At 44.5% G+C, this 21,104-nt stretch overlaps 1 protein-coding gene across 3 annotated transcripts in view; it reads right to left on the reverse strand.

Annotated features, from left to right (window-relative positions):
* Positions 1-14,268, reverse strand: part of Atg16l1 (autophagy related 16 like 1) — a 36,050-nt gene extending 21,782 nt beyond the window's left edge. For all 3 annotated transcript variants that reach the window (XM_075952215.1, XM_075952214.1, XM_075952213.1), the window contains exons 1-6: positions 14,019-14,268; positions 9,437-9,530; positions 4,326-4,431; positions 3,646-3,719; positions 2,682-2,933; positions 190-255 (exon numbers count right to left, since the gene is read on the reverse strand). In XM_075952215.1, the coding sequence (XP_075808330.1) occupies positions 190-255; positions 2,682-2,933; positions 3,646-3,719; positions 4,326-4,431; positions 9,437-9,530; positions 14,019-14,133 (707 nt within the window). In that variant the 5' untranslated portion in view covers positions 14,134-14,268. The remainder of the gene's footprint in view (positions 1-189; positions 256-2,681; positions 2,934-3,645; positions 3,720-4,325; positions 4,432-9,436; positions 9,531-14,018) is intronic.
* Positions 14,269-21,104: the final 6,836 nt, after the last annotated feature.

Genomic DNA, 21,104 nt, shown 5'->3' on the forward strand with positions numbered 1-21,104 from the left:
TGTGCGCATCTTAATGTCCAGTGGTGATAATGTATTCTTATTTTGTGCCTTTCATTTTTTAACCTGGGCTGGGACTGCAGCTTCTATCCCCAGTACCTTCCCGTAATAAAACTATTTTAGCTTTTAAAGAAATAAAACCATAGAACAAATCATTAAGAGCACAGTTTAGATTAACTTCTCTGTACTTACTGTTCAACAGGCAAGGGTTCCTTTGCTGCCTCTGCAAGCTCCTTCTGCAGCCGTGCTTGCCGCCTCCTGTTTGCAGAAACAAAGTGAGCAAACCAAAACATAGCACCAGGTTTCCATCTCAGCAACCTTCTGGTTCTGAAATGTGACTTCAGGTGCAGGACTGCAGAGACGGCTCAGTGAGTAAGAAAGCTATTGCCACAGGCATGAGGACTGAGTTCAGATCCCAGCACCTACACTGAACGCCCAGCATGGCTACTGTAACCCCAGAGGGAGTAGAGACAAGAGAATCACTGGGGCTGTGCTCAGCCGGCCTAACTTTAGGTTCAGTGAGCAAGTCTAAGTCAAAGGAATAAGGCAGAGTCACGGAGAAGAACATCCAAGAGCCTCCTTGAGCTTGCCTCTCCACAAAAAAATAACAATAAGGCCAAAGACACCCAAATACTGATGAGATTTCCCATTATAAAAAGGCTCCAGAGCCAATGAAAAGGCATGTGCCACCAAGCCTAAAGACCTGAGTTAGATCCCTTGTGGGAGTGACCTGTGGCAAATGCACTCTCTCACACACACAAGAAGACCAGCCTGCAGGGACCATGGCTGCCTAGGACAAAAGGTGCTTCATAATTCCAGAGTTAGTTATGGTTATGACTTAACTCCTTGCAATGAACTACCTACTAATCCAGCCACAGCACAAAAATAAGAAGAAAACAATGGCTATCATTGTTTATAATGTGCGTGTAATATGAATATAAAATACACTAACGTTAAACTTCTAAAAACAAACAAACAAAAAACCTAAAATATACAATCTTAAATGTCTTCATAAAATTCCACTGTCTGTGTGCTATGTCACGACTTAAATGTAAGGAACCTAATTTTTTCACTATGAATAACATGCCACCCTGACTGGACATTTGTGAACAAGATTCCTTACTTCTGTGGTTGGGATAAGGCCCAGCAAGTGGGAAAGTTATCAGATTCTAAGCGTCCTCCTAGAGGTGGTGCCATGTGCTTCCAGAACACACTAGTCTCCTAACAAACCTTTCTGGCATCTTTACTGATGACAGCCACTGCTGCTTGTCAGACCCATCTCTCCTAATGACTGCATTAAGATCACTTTTAAAATAAAGATCTTTTCTGGCCCAATGGATTAAAGTGATTGATGTGCAAGTCTGATGATCTGCATTTGATTTCCTGGAGCCCACATACAGGGGAGAACTGATCCCACAAAGCTGTCCTCCAGCTTCCACTGAGCTTTCCCTTCCCTACCCTGTGTGAGCACATACCTAAGAGCACACACAGCAGCGACAGAAAAGCATTTCTTAATCCACTGTTCCCATATTAAGAAATCTAACGGTTTTACTGCCACTCCTAATTACTGTGTTCGATTTTCTGACCACAAGGTTCGCTAATATTTCTATTTAGGAACTCTTCATGAAATAATCACCACTCATTTGTTTTCTACCTCGACCTCTAAGACCTCATTTTCTCACTAAGTGAGTACAAAACACGGCAGGGTAAGCACTATCAGTCCTTAGCACTCTCTCCTAACCCCATTGTGGATGAACTAAAATCCCTTCCAGACAGAGCTACAGATAGAGTTTTTAAAGTGTAGTGTTGCTGTCTGAACTTAAGTATGTGGGGTAATAGTGGACCCTGACCATGAATATACCACCAGTAACTATGTGTGCACTCATGTGTGTGTTAAATTCCTTCATGTTGTGTCATATACATGCAAGTTCCTAACATAGTAGGGTGGGAGGTTTCCCTGCTAATTACAGAATTTAGTAATTGTTGTCAGACAGGTGCTCATTTCAAAAGCTTTGTTGCTGCTGTTGTCTGGATTTATGGGGTCTTAAGATGACTTTAGCAGAACAGTATTAACTGAATGGTTACAAAATTCCTTATTCAGAGTGCTGTCACTGATACCCCAGTGACCCATCTTTTAACTCCCAGCATAAACCCTACCTAGATTTTACTGTATTAAAAATATTAGCAATAAATTTGGTTTAGAAATCTCAATTTTACATTCCTGAGGTTAAACTAGTTTTTTTGTTTTTTTTCATAACAGGGTTTCTATGTAGCTTTGGAGCCTGTCTTGGAACTAGTTCTTGTAGACCAGGGTGGCCTCAAAAGCAGATCTGCCTGCCTCTGCCTCCTGAGTTCTGGGATTAAAGGTGTGCGCCACCATGGGAAACTACAGTCTTCTTACATACTAGCAGAATCAAAGTTTTTGTATACGCCTGAACAGCTTCATGAAACTGGGAGGTAGTTGGGAGACATGCAACAAGGATACACCGCTTGAACAGTGTGTTCCAAACAGCATACCCCTCTGCTCAGCTGCAAATGCAGATTTCTCTGACTCTGCATTTCTAATTCGTCCAGTGTCTCTTCCACCACCACCACATCAACAACTCCAGGCATGCTTTTCTTTTCAAAGAACCAGTTCTGCTCCACCAACCTCAGAGCACGCTAACTAAAGCTAAGTATCACACCTGGAGTCCTTCTCGTTTTCTGCATTGAGGCGATTTGCTTCCTGGGCCTTCTCAGCCATCCACCTGGTGACCAGCTCCTGGTTCTCCTCAGTAGTTTTCCTCAGTTTCTCCTCTAGAGCAGTGAAAGTAATCTGCAAGGCATCATACTCATCCTTCAGGGTCTGGTTGGCTAGCTCCAGGTCCTGCAGTTTGGTGCGCAGGTCCTGGCATTCTGTCTCCAGGTTAGAGATGGTCTGTAAACACTCTGCAATTCTGAAAGAACAATTTTAGAAGAGGTTTCTCTCATCAGAGTCCTGTACCTCAGCGAGAGCACCTACCCAAGTGCTACCTAGATGGGCTGGAGCAAGCAGCAGCAGGAACACTGGCCACCATACTTGGTCCATCCAGCTCCTTGGTGTACAGAATAGTTCTATTAGTAAACGCCCAGGATGAAGTTCCTACTGACCACAAACAGCCAGTAACAGTAGCTCCCCCGCCCCCTGAAAAAAAGGCCTTAAAGAAGGGGAAGCTCTAGGCACTTCCCAAGTGGTAAAGCCTTGTAAGGACCTCTCCACAGCTCTAAGGTACAAGGTCTGATTGTGTTTCCCATCTGCCAGAATTCTTGCCAGTTAACAATCACAAATGTACCTTCCACCATCCTAACAGACACATGCTTGGACACCGTGGCCCCGCCTCTAGTGGAAGACACCAGTGACCACACTCACTGACCATATAGAACCGAGAATGCCTCTGGAACATTCACTTGCAAGGGCGCCATTACTTCCTTAGCAGATGTCCAGCACCTATGAGTAAAGGGGACTGCCCTTGCTTCACTTAGAAAAGAAGCTCAGGTTGCAAGCAATGCAATAAAATTCTTGTGGAAAGCAGCATGGCCACTGCTTGCCACCAGTTCTGCCCACAACCGTACAGCAAAAACAAGGTGTAACCCAAAAGTCAGACCCCCCAAGAGACAGTCTCTACTTACTTTGCTTCATTCAACTGCATCTCCCTGTCCTTCTGCTGCATTTGGTTATTCAGGTCAATCACCAACTGAGCTAACTGGGAGAGAAAGAATACTCTCATAAATAAGAGACAGTTGAATCTCAACCACAAGCTACAAAGTGGGTTACCATTTCCTTTATTTTTAAGAAAGAAGAAGAAGTGCTGTTGGGTGGTTAAAAAGGAAAAGGGAGATGGTTGCAGAGCAGGTAGCCTTTGGGGCTGTCTGCTGCCTCTTACTGACAATCTAGGCTGGGACGTTTGTGCAGAGGATAGCCTCCACCTTGTGACTGACTCAGCTGAACATAGAAAAGGTATTTTCTCATCTCGACTTATCTCAAGTAAGATCAGAAACTAGGGTAATGCACTCAACTTCGGTGACTGATATTTGAGGGTTCACACTCAAAAGCTGATGCATCAGAAGGCCTTTACAGGATCACAGAATAAACCTTTTGCTCTTAGAGCAGTGGTCTGGCTTTGGCTCACTTCTTGCTAAAAGACCTCGTGCTGACTGATGGTTTCCTTTGTTGTGTCCTGTCCCATGCCCCCCTCACCTTGCCTCATGGAGAGTTTGTAATATCAAATTAGACCAAATTACTGAAATGCTTCAGGACTGCCTTCCTGCCTGCCAGGAGGGTCCTGCAAAGAGCAGAAGGCTTTCTTTACCTCCCCACGTTTCTTATGCAGTTCTGTCAGTTCTTCCTGGTGTTTGATCCTCAACTGGGCCATTTCTTGTAGCTGACTGTCACTCCACGCACCATCGTGTCCAGGACTGAAAATCACCACCAGCCACACGAAGGCAACATGCAAAAAAGGAGAGTGAAGAAGTATCAGACTCCAGACCTTCCACACTAGGCAACAGAGCACTATCGAGAATTTAAATCTACCAATCTACCAAACCATTTTGGCATCTGAAACAGTGGCAAATCTTGAGCCATTATGAACAGAAAGCAGGAGATGGAAGTGGTAAACCAACCACAGCTACCTGTTGATCAGAAGCAAAGGCTGGGCTTCGGAATTAGATGTAGGTGAACAGTCAACACACCCACTTGTTACTACATCCCAGCCCTGTGCCAGGTACTGCTGGCTCTGATGAAAAATGCAGAGGGGGCACAGAGCTCTGTCCTCAGGCGGCTGACAATCAATAAAAAGCCGATGGGCAAAAACAAGTAAATGTGTGAAGTTACATGCTACAAAGAAAGCACAGACAAGGGAAGGAAAGCCCTATTCTATTTGGCATGAGGAAGCAGGGCTCCTCTGAGGTGACCAGAAAGAAATGAAGGGCAAGACATGTGCTCACTCACTATTTGGAGAAGGATCCTCTGAGTAGAAGGGGGAACACACTATAGACCCGGAGACCAGTGTCAGTGGAGAGGAAGAAGAGCCAAGGCTCAGAAAGTAAGATGATGCTGAGCCTTCCACTCCCCTGAGGACCGTGGAGTGGCATTCACTCACTGATGAAGGGTTTTATTAGTCTAGGCGGGGAGGTGGTGCTAGGACAGGAGCAGAAACTATGAGACCAATTAAAAGACACTGGAAAAGCCCTCTAGACAAGAAAGCTCACACCACACTGGTGCCAGTGGAGACATTCAGAGTCTAAACCATTCGGAGGAGTGACTACAGTACTTGGATGTGGGGAATGATAGACTGACAGGAATCAAAGATGACTCAGAGCTTTGAGCCTGAGCAACCAGCAAGCCAGGTTATCATTAATGAATTGAACGGCAAGACTGGGGAGGAACAGGTCTAGCTAGGACAGAAGGATTCTGCTTTGGACATCCACACTGACAGCTCACAGGTAAGGTCAGCACACAGAAGTGTACAACACTGCACGAGTACAGGCAACCACAACAATAATTTGTTTGGGGGACTCTGTCAGATATTTGATATTATCTCAGAAACACTGTGATGAAAACCACTGAGAGGCTCTAAATTACACAGGCAGAAAGAAAAGGAAGTTAATCAGTTAACAGCTGCATGCAAAACAAACTGTGTGGAAACCCAGACCTAAGTCCTGTCACCACAGACCTCCAGGTTCAGAGAAATATCTGGACTCAAACCCAAACAGATCCAGAAGTAACCATTTCTCCTCAAGGAATTCCTACCAATCCCAAAGATCTCTTCTCCAAAGCTCAAGGGCAAACAAAACTGCCAATAGTTCTGATCTGGTGTGGTGACTATACACTTTTATCAAGGGCTACCTAGCCTTGCTCCCAGTAGCGGAAGGCCCAGTGTCCCAGGATCTGGCTCTTTATTTTTTGGCCAGCATCCACAATGGACTAAAATTTTGGCTAACAACAACTGAAGATTTATGGTTCAAGGGAACGGTCCTGGCAGGAGCTACAGATATGCTGTTAGTGGGTGACTCTGATCTGGAAAAAGTGATAGGAAAAAAGGAAGGCTGGACAGTGACTGAATTGAACATCCACGCTTCAAGAAGAAACAACAGCCTGCTCCTTAAGACCTCAGGCTACAATGGAAAAGGGGAAGGGAGGATGACAAAGAGTAGCATAAACTGGGCGTGGTGGTGTGAGACTTTAATCCCAGCAGATACAAGAAGACCTCTGCAAGTTCAAGACCAGCCTGGTCTACACACTGAGTTTGAGGACAGCCAGGGCTAAATAGAGAGGCCATGTCTCAGAACAGTTTAGTAACACCTCATAATTCAAACCTCTACTTACAGTTGAATTTTTATTATATTCCTAAGTATTATCATTCATCTCACCCTTTAGGCAACTGAATGCTTCCAAGAAGTAGACAGCAGCAGTCAGAAAAGTAGGACACCCTATACAAAACCATTCTTTTTAAATTTTATGTCTTTAATTTATGTCTGAGTGCTCTGTATGTACACCTGCATCAGGTCCTATTATAAATGGTTGTGACCCATCACGTGGGTGCTGGGAATTGAACCCCAGTCCTCTAGAAAAGTAGCCAGTGCTCTGAACTATCTCTCAAGCCCCTATATAAAACCATTCTTACTGACTTTGAGTGATTAGAAAGTATATCACCAAATCTTTCTCTAAATGCAAAGCATCAAATTCATTCCTTCTAACCTACAAACTGGCACTCAAAAGGCAAGCTCATGAAATGAAAGCAGTAAGAAAATCAAGTCATTCCTCACACAAGGTTGGGAGGGGTTGAAAAGAGTAACAGGGAGGACTTCCTAACTGCAGATGAGGACAGCAGGCTGACGGGGACTGACACACAGACACAGCACCCATCAGAACTGCTAGGAACACGGCAAAAAGAGATAGGCCGCCTCCCTGCTCTGGGACCAGCGACTTCCTCCTACTCACAACAAAACAAAGGGACTCAGACCTTCTGTGAACACTCAACACATTTCTAAGCAGACGTCCCGTCGTGCAGGTCTCTGGCTTAGCTTCTGTCCCCACAAAGTGGACTCTTAACTCTCATCTCTGCATCACTAATGCCTGGACACACTACTGCCACAAATCTAAACTGAGACTCTAGTCATAGTTCACGAATGAAAGGTGGAAGCAAAAAAATGTAACGGAATGGATATGGGAGGGAAAGGGTAATCAAGGGAAAAAGGAGCCCCAGACAGCTTTTGGAAAGGACAAGTTAATGGAAACAAGTCAGTCAGGACTGGCTCATTATGGATGTTTGTGGGAAAGACAGACCTCCAATAAAACAATACTCTAATAAAATTCAGACAAAGAACTGTCTATATTTACAATACCCTCTCAAACAAATCAATCTGTTGATGATATAGGAATAGTCATTGTACTGATTGTTTTCATCAACTTGACCCAAGCTAGGGCCATCAGAAAAGAGGAAACCTCAACTGAAAAAGCCCCATTAGACTGGCCTGCAGGCAAGCCTATGGGGCATTGTGTTGATTAATGATTTATGTGGGAGGGCCCAGCCCACCAGGAGTGGTGCCAGCCCTGGGCAGGCAGTCCTGGGGTGTGTATGAAAAAACAGGCGGAGTGAGCCATGGGCAAGAGGGTTCCTCCATGGCCTCTGCTGCAGTTGCTCCCTCAAGGTTCCTGCCCTGCCTAAGCACCTATGCCAGTTTCCCTCAGTATATAAGCCAAATAAACCTGTTCCTCCCCAACTTGCTTTTGGTCATAGTCTTTGTGACAGAAATAGAAACTTAATTAGGACAGTCACCAAGAGCTTACCAGACAGGCCCTCCCGCTGTCACACACTTTTAATCATAACATTCAGAAGGCAGAGGCAGGTGGATCTCCGAGTTTGAGATCAGTCTGGTCTTCAGAGTGAGTTCCAGGAGAGCGGCGGCTAACAGAGAAACCCTGTCTCAAAAAGCCAAGGTGCTCATCCAGAAATACATCTTTTAACTGAATGAATTTAGGCGAACAAGGTAAAAGCGTTATTTCCTATAATTAACCAGATCACTGTAACTAATATTTTAAACACTAGAGAAGCCCCTTCAGGTCACACAGATAGGACCCATGCTGGGGAGTCATCTACTCTCTGGAATTTTCCCCACCCTGTCACCTCCCAGATGGACAGAAGGCCATGTGGAAGATGCATTTACATGCAGAAGTAAATGGAAGGCCACACCTATCATTTCTGGTTTTGTTTTTTAAGTTAGCTGCCTTGTTTTTAATAACTGCTAGGTGCCAACACATAAAGAGTATAAATGTTTGATTACTAATAATGGGTGCTGTTTCCATATCAGCAAACTATGCAAACGTTGTAAGCAGTATGGAGAGGACAGGAAGTCTCTGAACCCCATTTGTTCTGGAGTATGGCTTTTCATTAAAGCCCAGTAAACAACCAAACATCCCACATGAACATACATGGCGATTTAACAGGCCTTACCATTCCCATCAACAAATACTGCTACTTTTCCAATCTAGTTCTTGAAAGCAAAATAACAGCCTGTAGCAACCTGTTAATTTGATTTCACAAGCTAAAGCCGAAAACACCAGGCTGAAAAGGATCAAACAAATCAGTACTATAATAAAATGCAATCTGTGTTTATTTGCCAATTAATCCTGTTTTTTTTTTTTTTTTTTTTTTTTGGTTTTTCGAGACAGGGTTTCTCTGTGGCTTTGGAGCCTGTCCTGGAACTAGCTCTGTAGACCAGGCTGGTCTCGAACTCACAGAGATCCGCCTGCCTCTGCCTCCCGAGTGCTGGGATTAAAGGCGTGCGCCACCACCGCCCGGCCAATTAATCCTGTTTTAACAAGGCCGTGAGAGACTACTAAGGAACCCAGCTGTTTCTGATTGTTCAACTTTTTTTTAAAAAGGCTGGGTCACACTATGATGTCTTGGTTAGCCTGGGACCTACTATGTATATCAATCTGGTTTTGAACTCAGAAATCCACCTTCCTCTGCCTTCAAAGTGCTGGAATTACAGGTGTGCAATACCAGACCTAGTCCTTGTTTCTGATTATTCGAAAAGAAGAACCCAGCGGGTTAGAAGAGAGATGGAAACAAGTGCCCTGTGAGCACTCAACCTGATGATATGTACTGACAAGGCTTCCGGGGGTGGGTGGGTGGGTGTGTGGGTCTGTGTGTGTGTATTCTGAACAACCGCTGTAGTTACATGATTTTAGGAGTTTTTATATGAAGGAATTGAGAAAAACTAAGCTAGAAAACAGGTGTTTGCGTTAGAAAGTGCTGACCAGCACCTGGGAAGCTGAAGAAGAATGGCCACATGCTCAAGACCAGCCTGGGCTAGTAGTGTGGGACCTTGCCTCAAAAATAATAAATAAATGCACATGAGAGAGAACAGTAAGACAAATTTCAAATAAAATATACAATATAAGTTTGTTTCAGAATACCTTATCTCGTGCCTATTTGGTATGTCATGCTTTTCAGCTTGTAGTTTCTGGGCCAATACTGAATGAAGATCTGACTTTTCCAGCAACTTGGTATCTATATACATAAAAAGAAAAAAGCTATTATTGCACCATGTATAAAACTTACAAAGCTTGGAACCAAAGAAGTACCAGAGTCCTGGACAAATGGCATCATGATTATGTGGCAAACTATTGTTTGCGCTGGCTTGGCCATGTGCTGTCGCAATCTAGGAATTCCTTGGGTTTCTCAGCCTAAGCTTGTGAAGCCCAACTACAGGCGCCCATGGACACACAGCTGTAAGAGCGACCCCGGGGAGACAACTAAAACTTCTTATTTCCAAGGTTACTGTTTTCCGCCTCAGGAGTAGGAACAAAGTACCATCATAACAGTAAAATGAAACACTAGGTACTATGGAACCTTATTGTATATTTTTCAGACCACGGTACTGGGAAATGCAGAAAGTCTAATGGGCTAGAAAGAAAGGTTAGAACTCAATACAGGAAAAAGAAGGATGAAATATTTAGACTTTACTTATTTATTTACTTGTTGGTTTTTTTCAAGCTAGGGTTTCCCAGTGTAGCCTTGGCTGTCCTGGAACTTGCTTTGTAGACCAGACTGTTTTCAAACTCTGAGATCTGACTGCCTCTGCCTCCCGAGTGCTAGGATTAAAGGGGTGAGGTGAAATATTTAGACTTCTTACTGGCAAAGATGAAATAAAAGACTGTAAAAGTAGGCAGCTACATGAAAATATCTGAATTAAAAGACGCCAAAGTCCACTGTGAAGCTTCTTGCTCAGGCAATTGGATGGAGGTTTATTTCAGAATACTGCTGGAAGGACTGTGGCAATAAAAGAAGTTCCTTCTGTCCGTGAGATGGTAAATAGTAAACTCAAAAGAACAGACAGGTTCAAAGATGTAGTCAGGGACAAAAGGCACAGTTCAATAAGGTCTGATCGAGGGGGTTCTGAAGGGGCAAAAACAGGGGTGATCCCTACACAAAAGGTCAGTCTACAGTCTTATAACGAAAGCAAATTAACAGAAAGTAAGGCCAGTCTTAATGTGGAGCCATGCAAAATACACACCTGAGAGGCGAGATGAAGTTTAAGATTCTCTTTCCCAGGATCTAATTTTTTCCTAGTTATCTGAAGAGATGACTAGGGAGAGAATTCGGAGCAACTGCATTTCTGTTGGAGAAAGTTTTCTCGTTCATATGCGCTGAGGTGTAGTTCAGTGGTCGAGTACTAGTATACCATGCCAGCCTCTAGGCTTGAGGCCACAGTAGTGCCGAAAGAAAAAGATTTCTCACTCGGTAATTTGAAATTAAAAAATTTCTTGTGGTAGGGGATAAACAGGAGATACAGGTCAACACATCAAAGGACAGCTCTGAGTCAGGGCAACACCTCTAACCTCAGCACTCTGTAGGCTTAAAGAGGATCTGGGTTGGAGGCCCGTGTGGGTTACAAAGAGACACAGTTTCGAAACATAAAGCTCTCCTTCTGAGTTCCAACCTCATCAGGCAAAATAAGAAACTGACTGTGGGAACTTGGTAGACCTTTGAAGGAGGGTAGTTACAAATCAATACAACAAAAGCCAGTGTGGTGGCGGTCCCACTTCTTGAAAATGGAAGTCAAGGGCTGGAGAGATGACTCAGTGGTTAAGAGCACTGCCTGCTCTTCCAAAGGTCCTGAGTTCAATTCCCAGCAACCATATGGTGGTTCACAACCACCTGAAATGAGATCTGGGTGTCTTCTTCTGGCCTGCAGGCATGCATGCAGGCAGACCACTGTATACTTAATAAATAAATAAATCTAAAAAAAAAAAGAAGAAAAGAAAATGGAAGTCAAGGAGTTTTTTTCTACATTAGGAACTTTAGGAGGAAGTGGTCCCTTGACTAGTGTTACAAAAAGAGGAGTTTAAAATCTGGTATCAAGCCTGGCAGTGGTAGCAGCGCACGCCTTTAATCCCAGCACTCGGGAGGCAGAGGCAGGCGGATCTCTGTGAGTTCGAGACCAGCCTGGTCTACAGAGCTAGTTCCAGGACAGGCTCCAAAGCCACAAAGAAACCCTGTCTCGAAAAACCAAAAATAAATAAATAAATAAATAATAAAATCTGGTATCACTTAGTTTCACCACAGATGGACACCCTGTGATAACGGTAGGTAGGTCTTTTAAAGGACACAATGAATATAAATAAGAGGGTTATTTCACAAAGGTTCTTTTCTCCTATCTGGGCAGTGACGGCGCACACCTCTAATCCCAGCACTCAGGAGGCAGAGGCGGGGGAGGGGGGGATCTCTGTGAGTTCTAGGCCAGCCTGGTCTATAGAGAGTTCCAGACAGCCAAGACTATTACACAGAGAAACCTTGTCTTGAAAAACTAAAGGAAGAAAGGAAAGAAAGAAGGAAGGAAGGAAGGCAGGCAGGAAGGTAGGCAGGTTCTTTTCTCCTACAGGGAAGGCTAGGTAACCAAGGCCTCTTTCTATGTTTTTCTTCAAGTTCAGGAAACACAGGTGCCGGTCAGAATTATCTGGCTTGAGACGTCTAGAATGAACTAGGTCATAGTCAAAATGGAAAAGATATGCCCAATGCCCTGGCCTATAAAGGGTTAAAGCAAGCAAAGGCAGTCTGTACAACCGGCTCCAGGTCTCTCACATTGTTTTCCCCTCTCCTGGCCCCAAGCAGCCACTACTTAACTTGTTTGACTAAAGATATACTTTGAATAGGATCAGTACTGACAAACAGTACCATGTAACAACTCAAGGTGGGGTGGGACAATAGGACTAGCTTCCTAAATCATAGCTTCCTATTATATCCACTGCCTTCACAGGTGGCTTAGCTGTTAAAGGCTAGCCTCACAACCAAAATCTGATTGTTGGGAAGGTTCTACCCTCTCCTACCAACAACTCATTCAGTTTTGAAATTAAAAAATGGTTCAATTTGTGTCTGAGATTATTTGCATCTGACTATTATGTTTTATTATACAGATGGCTTTTAAACTCCTTATATACACTATACTATTTTTATGAAGCAGGCAGGGCAAATCTTTATCCCCATTTTAAAAGCACATCAAACCAGAAAAGGGGGAAAAAAATCAGTAAGGAGCTAGTGAGGCCTACAATGCAATTTGACTTAAGTATATTATTTTATTTTTTTTTAAAAAAAAAAACACTTCTAAAGAAGCAAGAACTGAATCATGAAAAGGAAATCACATTTTGAGTAAGAAGTGGCTTCCTGTGCTACAGAAATAGCCACTGCTCTCCCAGAGTACAAGGGATTAACCCGACAGAGACACAGCACCCCTCTCTTCTCACCTTTGAAAGCAGCTAAGTGCAGTGAAAGAGAGGAGCCATTTCTCTGGAAGTCCAACAAGAGCAAACGCAAAAGGGAGTGTCTGAAAACTAAGACTGAATCCCAGCCCCACCATTAATCCACACTGCAACTTCAAAGATGCTACTTAATCATCGTTAAACTGGCTGCTTCGTAAAACTTAAGATGAAATGATGCATGCCAATTATTTAACAAAGTGCTCGAAACCATTTAGGAAGCATTAAAATGGATAATTATGCGGATCTCTGTGAGTTCGAGGCCAGCCTGGTCTACAAGATCTAGTTCCAGGACAGGCTCCAAAGTTATAGATGAAATCCTGTCTCAAAAAAAATATTAATAATTATGTTCCGCCATTTATACTGGCTTAATTAGTTGGAAGTGCTTTTGACTTTCAAATATTTTTTTAAAGATCCCCAGATGATTCTAATGTGCAGATAAGCTTTGAAACTGAGTTATCTCAATCGGAATGCAAACGGTAGTATTACTATTTCAAATCTCATTATCCGCAAAATTTAGGAAGACTTTGCCCAGGTTAACTCAGAAAGCAGATAGGACCTTAGGACCGAACAGTGATAATTTCTTCGGTCAAATGTCAAACAGACTGGCAAAACTGGGGAGACACGAAGCACGAAAATGCTGGTGAGACTCACCTTAGGAATACACACACACACACACACACACACACACACACACACACACACACACACAAATACTTTTGATCCTTAAAGTCATAAAGAGCGGCGAAGAAAATCACTTCTTTCTCACCTAAGGCTTTCAATAATGCCACAGGCTATGATCCAATGGACAAACCATAAGATTCAAAATGTGTACAAAAAATGTGGAGAAGCCAGAGAAATGAAAGGCTACTGGTCCCACAGCACTCCTAAGAGAACGTTAATCTCTCAAGATACTGCTTAAAGTCAATGTCTGTCTCGAACTTGATCCCCAAGACAGGATGTTTCGGGAGCCTGAATACTCATGTGCATTAGCACCGAGTGGAATGTCGAGATTCACAACCACAAACGAAGCCTGAGGAAAGAACGTGGAAGAGGAACCCTCCGCCACCCCACCTAAGGTTTAAGTCAAAGAAGGAAGGAAAACACTGAAAGGGCTCGGGGCGCGCGGGGCCCATGGTCCCCGCCGAGGCCGCCAAGCGCGCGGGCGGAGCCGGGGCTCGGCCTGGGGTTCCCGCTGCCGCGCCGCTTTCCTCCCCGCCCGGGGCCCGCGTGCGCGGCTCACACTGCAGGATGATCTCCTCGAACGCCTGCCTCTGCAGCCGGTCCCGGCGCCTCAGTTCCTCCGCGATGTGGCGCTTCCAGCGGGGAAAGTCTGCGGCGCGGAGGCCCGACGACATGCTGAACGCTGCCCCGGCGCCTCGAGGCCGCCGATCCGCGCCGACACTGGGGACTGCAGGCTGCGGCGTGCAGCGAGCAGCGGGCGCACGGGGGCCGGCCGCCGGAACCTCACCTCCTCTCACAGGGCACCCCTGAGGCTAACCGGGATGATCTTCCGGTCCCTGAAGGAAATGACTTAGCAGAGGGCCGGAAGACCCGCCTCGCTGCCGGACGTCGTAGACAGCACGCAAGCTCGCGTCCAGAGACGTCGCGGGACGCTCTCAAATGACGCGAACTCGAAGCCGGAAGTGTCGATGATGGGAAGCTGCCGCTGTGGGGCGCCCTGGCTGCGCGGAAGGAGACAGGAAAGGGGCTGTTTTGTCCTCTGGTGTTTATTCTTGCTGCTTTTGTATTTTTTGTTTTCTCTCTTAGCCCACCTCCGTTTTTCTCATTTTAGCTCCGAAGTGGGGCCACACCCCTTCTAGTAGCGAAATGTTGAGTGAGTTGAGCGACAGCCTTCCGAAGCATTTCGTTGCCTAACTTGTAAAATAGAAACGCTAATGGTACTTAACGGGATTGTGAAAAGCTATACAATGTAATTTCTGCCTCAGCTGCATGGCAAGCCTATCTTTAAATAGACATATGTCCCTCCAAGGCCCACCCAATGTCTATCTCCTGTAGTGTGGGGCAGGCAACCGACTCTTTGTGTGTGTGTGTGTTTCGATTTCTATTCCATCAAAGGAAATAATTTAAGCAGAAGTTTAGCGAAGCAAACACACTAGACAGAGAGAGGAGTGGGATGTCTCTGTTGGCGATTTTATCGACATTTTTATGAAAAGGTAGTAGGTAGTATAATTCATGGAGTAAGGCGTCCCTTTTCCCCTCCCAAGTTATGGTGGACTAGTTCATACTTTTAGGGTATTCTGATTTTCCCAGGAAAGCCCACAAGGTATCATCTGGAGGAATGCAGACCCTTTGTGAATACATACAAACATACATACATACATACATACATACATATGAGCCTTAGTTTTTGATTAGCTAGGAGAGATATCTGCAGGCTTAAGGACGTTTAAGAACGTGGGGAATTCTGCTCACCAGGAGACACAACAACCAAATTGCTGCTGTAGCTCTCTTGACACTGCTGGTTCATATCTTGCTACTTTTTGAGATTGTTCAAGCTCCCAGAAATAATCTCTTAGTTCTCTGATATGAAAATTGAGATTTAGCAGATGGTAGTGACACATGCCTTTAATCCCAGCATTTGGGAGGCAGACAGGCAGATCTCTGAAAATTCGAAGCCATCCTGGTCTACAGAGCAACTTCCAGGACAATCAGGACTACATAGAAAAACACTGTCTTGGAAAACAAGCAAAACAAGAAAGAAAACTGAAGTTTTATTATGAAATTTGGGCCATGGTTTTATGATAGTTTCTCAAGCTTTACAAAGTTAGGAATGGGGATTAATATATCTTCTAGGACCCCCTTCTCCCCGATTCTTCCCTCAAGTTGCTTTCTACCCAAAATTGTTGTATCTGCTTCTGGAGTAGCTGAAACTATACACAGTCATGCCCCTGTGCCCAGAACCATTGATCTTAGCAACACCACTACCACTAGAGAAGGGGATGGATGAAAACACGAGCTAATAAAAATAAATGTGAATCAGAGTTTGAGTCCATCCTTAGACTCCTAGGAGCCTCCGAAGGCAATCAAACACTAGTAGAATCTGAATGGGAGAAACTGATGTCCAGATCCTTGGAAAGATGGCTTTGGTTGACAAGCTCAACGGAACAGAAAACTTAGGTCGAAATAGAATTGTCTAGATGTCATTGCCTTCAACAGACTAGTGAATACATTGCCTTTAACATGTTAGTAAAGTTGTAACAGGGGCCAATAAAATGGCTTATTAGGTAAAAGCAACTCTTGCCAAGTCTGATGACCTGAGTTCAACTCTCAGGATCCACACAATAGAAGGAGATAATTGACTCCTGCCAGTCTTCTTTTTAATACAGACACACACACACACAGACACACACACGGGCACCCATGTGCACACACATACACAACACACGCATGTGCACATACAATAGGTAAAATGTAATTTAAAAAATAATGGAATCACACAAAGTGGAGGTCACAGAAAGGGGAAGAAATGTCCAAGAATCTTCTAATAAGATCCTTCAGAGACAGGTAAGAAATCCTTGGACCAGAACAAACATGAAATGGAGGAGGAGGACAGTTAGAACTATAGTAAGGACACTCCATTAGCTGTCACTCTGGAGGCATTGAAAGAACCCACGAAAATTAGAGATGGAAGCCATTTCCTCCTACAGGAAAGAAATGAAGAAACAGGTCCTGAAAGTCACCAGAGATATCTCCAACTGCAACTGTTTTGTCAACTGTGAAAGAACATAGCAGCAAACCTTGACAACTAATCATGATAATTTTCCAACAGGGTATAATTAAAAGTATTGATATTTTTACTAATTTGCCCAGCCAGCAGCCACGTGGAGTTGTGCCAAATAATATTTTGATGCATGACCATATACAAAAATGTTTGCCATAGCATTGCTAACAATAAAGTGTAAAGTTAGAGATGGTTTTCCCAACCCTAAGAGATTGGCTAAATTATTGTAGACTCACTGTCACTGCTCATCTTATTTTTTTAAAAAATATTTATTTATTATGTATACAATATTTTGTCTGTGTGTATGCCTGCCTGCAGGCCAGAAGAGGGCACCAGACCCCATTACAGATGGTTGTGAGCCATCATGTGGTTGCCGGAAATTGAACTCAGGACCTTTGGAAGAGCAGGCAATGCTCTTAACCTCTGAGCCATCTCTCCAGCCCCCTGCTCATCTTATTTGTTTAAAAGAAGTATTCCTAACTCCTCAACTATAGATGCTTGTTGAATAAAAGATAATCACTAAACTAAGTGCAATAAGCCTTGCTCCACCCTCTTTGCTAATCACAGCTCTGGCTAGCACACCGTGAATGGCCTTGAGCCATCCTTCCTTTTAGTACCATGCTCCCTCCCTCTGCAGAGTTGTGGGCACTCTCCTGCCTTCTGACTTCACAGGGGACCGTTCTTAATAGCCAGGTCATATCTCCCTCTTACAAGCGTACATCTCTTCATGGCGTTCGTCACATTTGAAGTTTATCATTACTTGGTGGAGGCCTGACTTCCCCCACTCACCTGTAATTTGTATGAGACAAGAGCCCTGTGTATTTTTTTGCGTATTATTACTTGTCCAGCAAAGGCAGGAAAGTTTTGAAGTAGTAGGTGGCCAACAAACACAGTTTAGTGAATAAAGAATACAAAACTATTAATGATATGATCTTAGAGCATCACACTTGCAATGTGGTGTCTCCCCTCACCCTCAGTCTCATGTATCCCAGGCTGGCCTCAGACTCTATGTGGCTAAAGCTGGGCTCGTACTCCTGGCCCTATCTCAACCTTTCCAAGCATTTGGTTGTTTTGTTGCTGTGAAAAGACACCAACCATGACAACTCTTATAGAGGAAAGCATTTAAATGGGGCTGGCTTACAGTTTCATTATCATGGGGACCCATTATCATAGGAGCATGATGGCATACGGGCAGATGTAGTGCTGGAGGGGCTGAGAGTTCTCCATCTGGATCTGCAGGCAACAGGAACAGAGACACTTGACCTGGCTTGAGCATTTAAAACCCCAAAGCCCACCCTCCAGTGACACACTTCCTCCAATAAGGCCAAACCTACTCCAGCAAGGCGACATCTAACCGTTGTCAAGTACTGACACTCCCTATTGAGTAAACATTCAAGTATATGAATCCATGCTGGGGGCATTCCTATTCAGACCAATTTGTAGACATTATATATGTACTATATGTGCTAGAAAAAGTTTGATGAATGACCATGTAGTTATTGATGAAACCAGCTGTTAGGCAACATGCCCAACTCCGTGGACGCTAACACGCGCAGGAATACTTCTGTAGGGCTGTGAGCTATGCCCTTTTCTGAGCACCTCACATATTATAATTCACTTATTTCTCACAATAGCACGACTCGGCTACCATTAGCCAGGATTAGCATTATCACCCTTATCTACAGATGAGGACTCTGAGGCACAAAGAGATTAAGTAAGTTGCCTGAAAAAGCCTGGTTAGATCTGAGTCCAGATACAGGTGTTTGGATGCCACTCGCTCATCTAGCTAGTCTCTGGTCCAGCTGGCATTGCAGCTCACTGGAACCCTCTGAGCAAACAGATGTTCTTACGTTTTATTTTACTTTCGTCTTCAGAGACAGGGTCTCACTGTAGAGCTCTGCTGTCCCGGAACTTGCTATGTTGAACAAGCCAGTCGGAATTTACAGAGACAGACTGCCTCTGCCTCCTGAGTGCTGAGATTAAAGGCGTGCGCCTCCACACAGGGCTAGAGAACAAATTTAAGTAATCTGTAATTCATCTGCAAATTAGCCAGTAAGGAGAGCATCACAGTTAGCCAGCAGGAAGTGATGGGGAGGCCTTAATGCATTCACAGGCTCTACGGGAAACAAATGGACCAGAGATTAGTGACGGAAATCAGCAGGAAATGAAGCTGTCAGAATCTTGCAGTGGCTGAAAACAGATCTAAAGCAATTTTTCTGTTCTGGTAAATAACAAGTGTCTACAGGATCCAGCATGCTCTGCTGGAAAGCAGCATGTGTGAAATAGATTCTGACCGCCCAGAATGGATGTAAAGCAGAACATGAAATATCTCCCAGCCCTGGTAGCAGCATGATTGTCAGCACAAATTTGCTCAGAGGAGTGGAAGGAGCATCGCTTACCAAGGCACTGTCAGGAAAGTCTGCTTTCACTAAGACAAAGCTCGCCTGCCTAATGGATTTTCAGTGGAGTCGTTTCTACTGTTGAGACCTTACAGAAGATTCTCACCTTAAGTCTATGCTGGGTGACTTTTCCTAGGTAGACACAAACAAGTGGCTGCTCCCCAGACAGGGTACCAAGGACAGACCATAGTAATGGTTCCACCAAGACTCAACTTGATAAACTACTGAGTTTCTTGGGTTTGTTTACAGAGCATGGGTGAGGAGTTACAGACGTATAGATGACCCGAAAACGCTATATTACCAAAACAATAACTTCAGGGAAGTCCCCATATGGATGACTTCCCCATAGCTGTATAGATGAAGACCCCCTCCAATTACTCTTCCATACTGTATACATTCTGTGTATACAAGTATCCCAAGTCCATGTGCATCTGGGGCAGAACTGGATATAGCTGGTAGGGAAGTGCACTAGGGATTGAATGCCTGAGACTCTGGTGAGGGTCTGAGGATTTTCCCCTCCCCCTCAGCCTATGAGGGAATTCCAAAAGGTCCAGTCTGGAAGGATGCTCACAAGTAGCCACAGCTGCTTTGGATGAAATTAGAAGTGACCGTTGAGCTAGGAGGGTGATGGCCCTGGTGCCTTATCTTATCTGTGGGTTGGTCGCCTGGGCTCCAACCTGGAGAAGTTCTGCATCCTCTGGTGCTGTTTTCCTCGCCCTTTCTGTTACCTTGATTCCCTTTGTCTTTCAATAAGCAAATGAAAACAGTTCAGCCCCAGTGTGGGTCAGGTTTAGGGATGAGCAGCTCCAGGGAGACAAAGGCATCCCAGGTGTGGGTGCTGGCCTCCAGGAACTCTCTCCAGAGGGAGACCTCATTCTATATTATGTCTGGGATGTAACAGGTAATGGCAGGAAGTTCCTAGCTTCCATTCTCTTCTGTTCCCTTTTATCCTTTTTGTTTTTAATTCTCTCTTCTAAAAAACATAGTCCTGCCAGGCAGTAGTGGTATGCACCTTTATTTATTTATGTTTGTTTATTTATTTTGGTTTTTCAACACAGGGTTTCTTTATGTAGCCCTGGCTTTCTTGGAACTCACTATGTTAACCAGGCTGGCCTCGAGATTTGCCTGCCTCTGCCTCCTAAGTGCTGGAATTAGAAATATGTGCCACCATGTCTGGAAGTCTCTGTGTTTTTAATTCTTCAGCTTTATTTCCGTTTCTTTTCAATTCTATTTCAAAATATATCACCCCAAATGGAAGCAGATGAAGGGAACTGTGTTACAGTATTACCCATAGTTTGTGTTAGGGAAACGTAATGATTGCCAAGAAACCAGCTTACACTGGGTTTCAGACACACCAGGACAACCCCTCCCACTCCACCTCCATGTCAATAACGGGACTCCCTTACTGGCATTCATCACTTGGCTTTTTCACTCCCTCTGTTTGCTTTTGTTGTCTTTAGCGCTACTGATTTCACAGATGCTTGCACAACACAAGATATTTTCATTGCGAAGATTCTCATGTCCACATTTCTGTTTGGCAGACTGGATACTTGTTTGTTGTTGCTGTTGAGACAGAGTCTCAGTCTGTAGCTCAGGCTGACCTAGGACTTGCGCTCCTCATGTAGCCACCTTCAGACTCTGGGATGACTGAGGCATAGCCATGCCTTGCAGATTGCATGTCTAAAAACTGGCCAGGATGGCATTATCAGCACTTGGTGACATGCAGCCCCCTTAGAGGGTGTAATGATCTGTCCTGTCCCTTTAAGAGACAAACCCGCCTGTAATGGAAAAATTAAAAATTCGGTAGGATCAGTAGGATCCCCACCACTGCAGAGGCAGAAACACTGCAGGTCCCTAAGTGGGGGTAGGCAGCGGGGCCCCAGAGCAGCCAGTCCCAGGCAGGGACAGCACACAAGCCCACACCCCAGATCTCCAAAGTTGGCTGGTCCCAGGTGGTGGGAGAGACAGACTGATAGGCACACCATGCAGAGTGAGGTTGGATATCTATTTGGTGGGTTATAGAGGGGTAGGGAGAAGAGGAGAAGAACAGAGAAGCAAAGAGAGAGAGAGAAAGAGAGAGAAAAGGGAGGGGAAAGACAGAAGAGGGGAAGGGGAGAAGTGGGGAGAGGCCTCTTCGAGAGAGAGATGGAAAAGGAAGGAACTCAGGCTAGAAGCTGAAGATCAG

This window comes from Microtus pennsylvanicus, chromosome 17, assembly GCF_037038515.1.
Source record: "Microtus pennsylvanicus isolate mMicPen1 chromosome 17, mMicPen1.hap1, whole genome shotgun sequence".
Taxonomy (NCBI): domain Eukaryota; kingdom Metazoa; phylum Chordata; class Mammalia; order Rodentia; family Cricetidae; genus Microtus; species Microtus pennsylvanicus.